The sequence below is a fragment of the Limulus polyphemus genome, unplaced genomic scaffold, assembly GCF_000517525.1.
Source record: "Limulus polyphemus unplaced genomic scaffold, Limulus_polyphemus-2.1.2 Scaffold2688, whole genome shotgun sequence".
NCBI classification, from domain to species: domain Eukaryota; kingdom Metazoa; phylum Arthropoda; class Merostomata; order Xiphosura; family Limulidae; genus Limulus; species Limulus polyphemus.
The window spans coordinates 108,392-118,447 of record NW_013668298.1 but is presented as its reverse complement, the minus strand read 5'-3'; the positions used below and the strand labels follow the sequence as shown (position 1 = coordinate 118,447).

At 29.4% G+C, this 10,056-nt stretch overlaps 2 protein-coding genes across 6 annotated transcripts in view; one reads left to right on the top strand and one right to left on the bottom strand.

Annotated features, from left to right (window-relative positions):
* LOC106467640 (protein arginine N-methyltransferase 1-like) overlaps nucleotides 1-3,063 on the bottom strand; it is a 24,658-nt gene extending 21,595 nt beyond the window's left edge. Inside the window, exons 1-2 of the mRNA XM_013928014.2 lie at nucleotides 3,008-3,063; nucleotides 435-629 (exon numbers count right to left, since the gene is read on the bottom strand). Of these exons, the coding sequence (XP_013783468.1) occupies nucleotides 435-629; nucleotides 3,008-3,046 (234 nt within the window). The 5' untranslated portion in view covers nucleotides 3,047-3,063. The remainder of the gene's footprint in view (nucleotides 1-434; nucleotides 630-3,007) is intronic.
* Nucleotides 3,064-4,190: 1,127 nt separating this feature from the next.
* LOC106467639 (probable methyltransferase-like protein 15 homolog) overlaps nucleotides 4,191-10,056 on the top strand; it is a 17,104-nt gene continuing 11,238 nt past the window's right edge. Inside the window, exons 1-2 of one of the 5 annotated variants that reach the window (XM_013928009.1) lie at nucleotides 4,191-4,374; nucleotides 6,818-7,057. In XM_013928009.1, coding sequence (XP_013783463.1) covers nucleotides 6,848-7,057 — 210 coding nt within the window. In that variant the 5' untranslated portion in view covers nucleotides 4,191-4,374; nucleotides 6,818-6,847. Of the gene's footprint in view, nucleotides 4,375-4,514; nucleotides 4,534-4,602; nucleotides 4,699-5,546; nucleotides 6,315-6,817; nucleotides 7,058-10,056 lie in introns of those variants that run through there. The other 4 variants (XM_013928012.2, XM_022395840.1, XM_013928013.2 and 1 more) reach the window with 4 other exon arrangements.

Below are 10,056 nucleotides of genomic sequence, written 5' to 3'. Positions count from 1 at the left end.
AGAGAACCTTGAGTTCTAGGCATGTTGTAGTGACAAGATAATTAGTGTGCGGACCATTTTCATTTATATAGTGCTCTGTGAACACAAATTAGTTAGCATAAATCAGTTAGATGACGAAAAATTAGGTGTCTATTTACTTGTGACCACTCAGTGTATATATAATTTGTGATAATATTTTTTTTAAATTATCATTAGTATTATTATTATTATTATTACCATTATTATTGATATTATTATTATCAATTATCTTTGCTTTAGTAGCTTATCAATATTCAAATTTATGGACTGTCAAGTATTTAGTATTTGAAAGATCGTTTCCAGGTGCCGTGTACTAATATTTCATTTTAGTTTTATTATGTATCTACCTAAATTTAATACTGATTAACAAATTTACACCTAAGTCCCCAAACAATTTATAAAACATATGAAATTACTTCATGAATGCCAAAATGAGCATAGGAATCAAAATAATAGTCTTTAGATGTCATTTCTTCTGGTTTGTAGGTAGTCAGTCCATCCATTTCCTTCTGACATCTCCAACAGAATTTCTGAGACTTAGATAGTTCAGAACTGAAATTAAAATCTCCTGCTGCCATTGTCTTTGGTGTGCTTCCTTCTGTGGTTGACACCTTAAATAAATCAAAGTTAATAAAAACAAAACATCTCATTTATATGTACCTTTTATAACTGTTCTATACTTAACATCTTATCGTCTGGTTAAAAGTATAATAATTTTAAGGGAATTTTTACTGGTAATCCTCAACATACAATTCTTTTCTGAAGCTTAAATATTTGAAAATAATTATGAATTTTACAACTACAAGGACATATTTAACGGCCAGTAAGTTGTACTGATGTAAAAAATCAAATGATTATTAATTGATGAAATCAAGAACAAAACAATAAATCACTAATGTCAAAATAACCAAATACTAGTAATAAAAATATAAAGTCAGTAAGAAAGAAACTCATATAGAAAGAGTAATTATACTTTATAGATAAAATTTAAATATAAAAAGTATGAGTACAAAAATATGTATTAAAATATAACATACTAAAATGGGTTTAAATTGCATAATATGTAATTAAGGAAATTAAATAATTATTTTTATTTACTTATGATCCACTCTTAGTTGAACAATTGTATATAATTTGTATGCTATTATGTTTTTTATATTGAATATATTGTATTTATTTTGAACTTGAATAAACCTAGAATAGAAGCAAGTACTAAAATTAGGGATTCCAAAAGAATTATAGTTTTCAGCTACAGAAGTATCTGAATGTGAAATCACAATTACAAATGTATATATCTCCCATGATTAAAATTCTAAATTATTGTACACCAAACTACAGATAAAAAAAAAGTCTACAATACTATTACATGCTGAGTTTACACTGTTTATTTCAAGGCATCCGTACTCCCACTATTTATAAATCAGCTATAATAAGATCATCACGATCACTAAACATTCTTCTGACATTTGGTGGTGACCAATGTGCAAATATTAGCACCAAAAACAAGATGTAGGTGAGTGAGTAAGCACTAGCCAAATAAGAGTCAGTAATATATCAAATGTTAGTTCTCTTCATAGTTCTGAGTGGTTTTTTTTGTATTCAGAAGCATTTTCTATTTGAAAACACACAAATAAAACTTTGTTTGAAGAAACAAAGCCATGTAATGAGCTTTGTGCAAAATTCTAACAGACAGCATGTCAAAAAAAAAAAAGAATTTGAAATGTAAGCATATAGTACACTGCCTTGACAAGTTTGCTTTACATCATAACAGATAGGCATCTGTCAATCACGAAACCACTTGAATACAAAATCACTTTTTTTACTTTAATAGGTAAATATGTAATTTCATACTTGATTTTTAACATTTGGTTGTTGACAGTTAACAGTTTTCATTTCATTAGAGTTACATTGTTGCAAATGTCATACAATGTCTCAAATTACCATGTAAAGCAATTTATTTGCATTGTTTCAATTAGACATTTGCGTGGTGTAAAACTGAAAGGCCAACTTACAAATACAATTATTAATTGTTTTTCCTTAATTGTTAACTGCATAATTCAAACTACAGTTTACATCTACTACTTTTTACTGTGAAATCCAAAAATGTGTATCTTTTTTGTTATTTTTGCTATTTAAAATTCAACAAAACCTACTAATAATAATATCATCACTATTTTAAAATAATTTAATATTAACTTAACCCTTAAACAGTGGCTGCTTTACACACGTGCAAAAATATTACAAGACGTCCACCATATACAGCAGAATCGAATTCAACTGTCGGAGGCAGACCGTATCCTATACTGTATACGGTGAATCAGCAGTCAAATGGTTAAATAATAAAAATAATTAACTAAGTATGGTTGGAGATGGCTTGAATGGGTAATGAAGAAAAACTTTAATACCTGATGATGACAAAAACTTGTCGAAACGTTGTACATTTGCTGTTATGTTAAACTTATATAAAAGTTTTTCTTCATTGCCTATTCAAGCCATCTCCAACCATTATTAGTCTCAAAGTGGGTTCTTCGTCATCGAATTAACTATTTATACTAGGAGTAGGACGTTTTCTGGCAAATTTAAGTTTACACTTTCGTTTAGCTCATGCATCCATCAAGACATTTAATAACCCTACGAAAAACAAATAATTAATTTATATATTCAGTAATTCATTATATATATACAAAGCTAAAGTATCGTACACCGTATAGATCCGATAATTTACTATTTCATTAAATACATATTCCATTGTTAGGCCTAACGTTAAATTAGGCTTAAGCTAAATATTCTGTGCTAATGGCGTTCGGAAAATAATTTACACAATCCATGTTAGCGTTACATTACAACTAAACTATAAAATTTCCTGTTTTAAACACTTTTTTATGAATAATCCACCAACAACAGACTAAAATTAAGGTTCCTATTCAAAATATACAGTAATATTTGTTAAAATTTGAGGCAAAAGGTATTCCGGAAAGTGAGTACTAACTATTTCATTACAAAGGCTTCCCTCCATCTGCTCCGCCATGGTAACTACAACCCACGTGGTTTATCAATAAATTCCCGCCAAAATAAACATAAAATGATTAATAATCAAAGTATGGGTATGACAATATTCACAATTAATTTTCTTTAACAACTGTTATTTTTGAAAACGAATATCGGGAATCTAGAATTCAAACACTAATAGTTAAACATACTTCTGAAGTAGAAAATATATATTAATGATGAAACACTCGCTATTCTCGGGTTTCTAGTCAGAACAAAACAGTCAATAGATAAGTTAGGAAGAAAGCAAAAAGAACAAGTAACATGTGGTTCGAGGACAAGTTCTAAATCATATTAAATAAATTAAATGAAGAAAAGAAATGAGTAGAACAATACTTAACAAAGAGTTATCTTGATGACATTGTTGGTGTGACCAGCACACCCTTGTGCAACTTAATTAGATTTTTACAATTAGTTTCCTCCTCCCATCCCGCATTTGCCTTTACACAGACAGTTTCCTCCAAGAGCTAAGACATTTTAGACATTCTCATCTCATTGAAAACCGTCATTAATCAACATCAGTACACTACGAACCCAATGATTCACATTTTTACCCACACTACGACTCTTCCCATCCATGTCGTACATTCCAGTATCTTCTATTTTCCTAGTACCTAACACTGTGTAGACTCTGCAGTGAACAAATCATAAAGAGTCGAAATCTGAATATATGAAAGATTTCTTTATCTGTCGCTCTTACCCCAATACTTACCCACTCTGTAACACGAGAATACACCCGAAGACCTAAATCCAAGTCTACAAATTCTCGATACCACTTATCTTTACTTACCATCCTAATACCTCAAAATTTGCCCATATCATCAAGCAAAACTTAAATATTCTCATTGACGACCCCATAACTTCCACAATTGTTAAAGAACGCCTACTTGTCAGTTATAGTCTCGATACTTTTTAAAAAAAACATTTTAGTCTATATTTTTAGTCACAAATTTGATTTTGAATCCAAGATAGACAAGAGGCATGCCATAAAAAAAAAACATTCGCAGTTTACGCGATTTTTGTCACAAATTTTGAGTGTATTAGTTTTATTATTTCGCTGGCTATTGGCTTGAAAACCGTAAATTAATTTTAATACTTGTACTAACCACTGTACAAAATTTGTAGGTGGTAATACAGTCGACGACACTGTTGAAAACTTTGAAGTTGAATGTACGAATCTTCTGCTATGAATTAAACAAAGAAAATATATCTGATATCTTATATTTCATAACTGAATCCGTTTTTTGATTTGCTGTTCGTTGTCTCAGCTAAATGCAGGTTTTAAAAACGAAGTGAAATATGAAAACGGTATTCAAACTAAACGTTTTGATTTTTTTATTTTGTACTTGAGTCTATAGACTTACTATTCTAATACAATTAGTACTAGTATTACTGAGTATTAATTAGTATTACTCAGTATTAACAGTAATAGTAATAATAATAGTCAGAGTACTACTACTAGTTTATGTAATGTACTATTATTACTACTAATAATAATATTACGCTATGTTTTACTTTGAGTTTTAGGTGAATACGAGTGTGACGTAAATTTAAATTATGTAATATGTTTTGCCGTAGTATTTTAACTTATTTTTAAACGCGGTGAACTAACATCAGCTAAACTTAATTCTAGTATGTTAAATACTTTTGATATTTGATTTTAAGTTGTACTAGTATGTCATATTTTAATTTCAAAAATTGTAGTCATTAATATATTAAAAATTAAGTTTAACTTAAATTCAGAAATTCGGATTTATAAAAACCTGATATTGCCTGTTAGTGTTACTGTTTTGCAAAATACAATAATATTACGAATAATAAATGGTCCATACATACAATCAATTTATTTGCTTATTTTTTAACTTAAATTTATAATGTGAATTAATATTATTATAAAGTAGTATAGTGGAGTTCAGTTATTAAGCTGGTTAAATCACATTCTAGATAAGCATAGACAAAAAAAAAAAAATTGTTTAACATAATGTTTAGGGACAACAAACTTGCAAAGGATCTGTTGTCAGTATTGGTCCATTTTGGCTTTCCCATCCTCTAAACTAAACTATTAAATAAATAAATTTGAAAACAAAACAAAAACCTTATAGCCAGCCCATATCATTAATAATAAAATAGTTATCAAGCTATCCTAAACTCACTTAAATTTATTATCTGCAACATCCAAAGGCCAACCACCCTGTTAGAAAAATATAACTGTCTTAGCAGAAGATGGCTCTTACCCTGCCAAAACTTATACTTGTGTTCCCTAGTCTTACTATTCTTACTGTTAAGTATGAAAAAATATTATGCATAAACACTGTCAATCCCCTTTACAATTTTAAATCCTTCAATCAAATCCCCTCTAACTCTTCTTTTATCAAGAGAAAACAATTTAAGAGATCTCAGTCTCTCATATGATAACCCTTCCATCCCAGGTACTATTCTAGTATTAGTAGTAGTAACCCTCCTACGAACCCTTTCCAACAATTCAATGTTCTTCCTATGGTAAGGAGTCCAAGACTGAACCAACACTCCAAATTTGGTGTAACCAGTGACCTGTACAATGAAACTACAACCTCTGTAGACTTGTATTCAATATTTCTGTAGATACAACCTAAAATCCTATTTGCCCTACCACTAGCAACAACAACTCTGCTTGGATGGCTTTAGAGACTAATTAACCATTACACCAAGTTCCCTTTCTTTTGTAACTTGTTTAAGAAACAGCTTGCTGTCAAAATTAACACCAAGAATGTTTTTTTTTAAGTATGTTAAATGTAAGAGTTGAAGAGGATGTAATTGAGTTAAACTAAACTTTAAAAAAATCTCAAAGCCATTTAATATTTATGAAGCCTTTCCTTGTTTACTACATTTATCATATGTGAAAGCAACTATTCCAAGTTACCTTTTAAAAAAATGTATAACTGTCTTAGCTGAAGATGACTCCTACTCTGCTAAAAGTTATATTCGTGTCTCCTAGTTCTACCATTTTTCCTGTTAAATACAAAAATAAATGTTGCATCAACAACATCAATTTATTTAACGGTTTTAGACAAGTTTAATATTTGAAAATGATAGGTTAGGCTTCAGTAAAGGCTTCTAATAGGGTGAGTGACTTATGGAATGAGTTGTTATCTTCAGAAGTGGATTCCAACAGTTTACAGGAGCATAAGAAGACAATTAGTTTCCTCAGATATAAAGAGTAGATGTGTAGTTTGTAAACATAGCCATGAAGGACCACATCTGTCTATGTTGTAAGAGTAAAAACACACCAATGTTTTTCATTTTTAATAATATAGAAATTGTTCAGGTATAAACATAATACATGTTAGTTATTTTTAGAATAAAATAATTATTCATGGGACAAGAATTCTGCAACCAAGGAATGGAAATTTCGTTTGTATTAAAGAACTTAAAGAATCAAAACTGTTGAGCACACTAGAATGAGTATCAACTGCCTGTTATAGAAAAAACACAAGGATAGAGGATGATGATTCGAATCATTATCTGCTACACATTTTTTGTACAACAGGTAGTTACCACTTGTTACAGTGTACTCATCATGAATACTTTGGCTAAACAATCTATCAATGAAATGTTATTCTACTTCTATAATGAAATAGAAATTTAATGTATCACACATATGTTCATTTTTTTATGTTAATAGCGTAGAAATTTTTTTGTAGAAATATAATAATTGCATGTATATAATATTGGTTGGTATGTTAGCACATTTAACATACATTTCTTTTTATAGTAATGCTGTAGCTTCATGACTTGATAAATCATGAACATGGAATCTGCTGGTAGACACATTACACATCTGTGTGCTACAGGAATGAGAGTTTTGAGATTGAAAAGTTTGGCTGCTGGTATTAGACCATTATCCTATGACATAAGATCTCAGGTAGTTCCCAATCATGCTGATCCAGTTCAAAGACACAAACCAGTCATGACAAAGGAAGTTCTTGCAATGCTAGAACCTAAGAGTAGAGAGGTTTGTTCAGATTTTAACCATTTACCCATAACTAATTTATCTTTTTGACTAATTGTTTGAAACAAGTTAGCCTTAAAGAATTGATTTACAGAATTCACAAGTACAAAACTTATTTGTTTCTATTTGTGATTTCAGTATAAACTCTTTAAAGTTCTGTTTATTCCATCAGTTTAATTACAGTTTGAATGATTTTATTAGGGCCTGAATATGTTTAAAGAGAGGCAAGATAAATCAAGATTTAAAAGAGGTGATCATGTTGTGGATATTTGAGTAAATTGATTATACAATCATATAGATATTAAAACAAACATAGTTTTTTCACACTTAATTTTATAAATCTTTGTAAGAAGTTACTAGAATTAGAAGTTTTGTTCACAGTAATTAAACTCTTTGATGTTATTGATATTACAGATTCTTGGGTAATTATAATGAAGAAAAAATGTCTTTTTAGTAGATTTCAAAGTCTCTTTTAAGGACATAGTGTAGAAAAGAAATAAATTAATAGCTTCATTCCTAAGAAGTGAGTTGAAATTGTTATGACAGAAGATATTGTTGAAAAAAGAACTACAATTTGGTTGAGTAAAGATTCTAAAAAAAGGACTATAATCTGTTTTAATTAAGGGTTCTAAAAAAAAAGAAATACAATCTGTTTTGAGTAAAGGTCCTGAAAAAAACAACTTAAATCTGTTTTGATTAAGGGCCCTGAAAAAAAAAAAGGATGCTGCTTGCCATTGTATAGAGGGGACATGATCAATTTGGTAACACTGTTGCTCAGAGGGGACATGATCAACTTGATAACACTGGTAGAAATGTGCACTGGTGGATTAGTTATGCTTCCAGTAGAATTATTCTTCTTAGTGTCGTTATCAGAGGATTTTATTTTAGAGAAGTTGATAGAGTTAGTTTGGGTTTTTACATGAAGTTGAAGAATCACTCAAGTACTGTTGTCCTACTCAGCATGTAAAAAATGTTATTGTTTTACTGGTGAGGAAAGTTGAGTGTAATATTCAGGTGGATCTTATTGACAACATATCTGATGATTCGAAGCTTTTCTTGTTAGTAGTGGAAATATCTGATTATTGGAAGATTGGTTTAACTTTTAGTAAGGTTTTAGTTTATTTGGAAAGTTGGCTTCTAATTACAGATTCTCAGCATGGTTTTAAAATAGGGTTTTTCTTGCCTTATAATGTTTTTTATATGAATTCTATTTATTTTGTTTAAGTATACTGAATTTATAAAAGATTGGTTAGTAAGTTGGGTGAATGTGGAAATGGACAAAAAGTGGATAGAAAATTGACTTGATGAAGTTAGAAAGCAAAGAGTGATGACTAATGGAGTTTTAATGTGTTATGACTTTTAATGTTCATTAGTTATCTTGATACAGTTGATGACTAATGGGGTTCTAATGTTTTATGACTTTTATTGTTCATTAGTTATCTTAATGATATAGGTGATGACTAATGGGATTCTAACGTTTTATGACTTGTATTGTTCATTAGTTATCTTAATGATACAGTTGATGACTAATGGGTTCTAATGTTTTATGACTTTTATTGTTCATTAGTTATCTTAATGATACAGATGATGACTAATGGGTTCTAATGTTTTATGACTTATTGTTCATTAGTTATCTTAATGATACAGTTGATGACTAATGGGTTCTAATATTTTATGACTTTTAATGTTCGTTAGTTATCTTGATACAGATGATGACTAATTGGGTTCTAATATTTTATGACTTTTATTGTTCATTAGTTATCTTAATACAGTTGATGACTAATGGGGTTATTAGAACCCATTAGTCATCAACTGTATCATTAAGATAACTAATGAACAATAAAAGTCATAAAACGTTAGAATCCCATTAGTCATCACCTATATCATTAAGATAACTAATGAACAATAAAAGTCATAAAATATTAGAACCCAATTAGTCATCAACTGTATCATTAAGATAACTAATGAACAATAAGTCATAAAACATTAGAACCCATTAGTCATCATCTGTATCATTAAGATAACTAATGAACAATAAAAGTCATAAAACATTAGAACCCCATTAGTCATCACCTATATCATTAAGATACTAATGAACAATAAAAGTCATAAAACATTAGATTTTATGACTTTTATTGTTCATTAGTTATCTTAATGATATAGATGATGACTAATGGAGTTCTAGTGTCTTATGAATTTTGCTCATTAGTTATCTTAATGATATAGGTGATGACTAATGGGGTTCTAATGTTTTATGACTTTTATTGTTCATTAGTTATCTTAATAAGGTGGGTGATGACTAATGGGGTCCTAATGGTCTACAACATTCTTTACTTGTTAGTTATCTTAACCATATGGATCTTTTCCTAGGTGATGATATTTCTAAACTTGCTGTTGGTATTGAAAAGCCAGGAAGAGCTGATTCTGTTAATAATGGTTTAGTTATTCAAAAAAATTTTGATAAATTTAATAAATGAAAAGATATATAGAATATGAGTTTTAATATTAATAATTGTAACGTACTGGAATTTTGAAGAAGGTTTCTTGTGTGATGAAAGAGCCATTGATGTTATGGGAGAAGAGAAGATGACATTTTTGACAAAACCATATCCATTTGGTGAGTGTCTACATATGGGAAATCATTTATTGTTTTGGCTCTATTTGTATGAATCTTGAATTTAAGACTAAAACTTCAGTTGAAGTCTAGTATCCTTCCTTTTTGTATATTAAAATGTTGGAAAGGTGCAGAGATGGGCTATAGAATGATACCTGGTTTACGTTGTTTGTGTTCGAATGAGAGGAATCGTCTTTTGAGTGCAGAAGAATCAGGAGAGACTTAATTGAGATATGAAAATTGTTAAAGGCTTAGACAATCTTTCCGTTGGTGGTTTGTTAGACTGATAGAATGAAAATGTTGAAATATTAGGTCGTCAAGAAATTAATGTCACTTTTTTTAGATGAAAAAACCCGAACAACTTATATATCAAAACAAAACATTGATT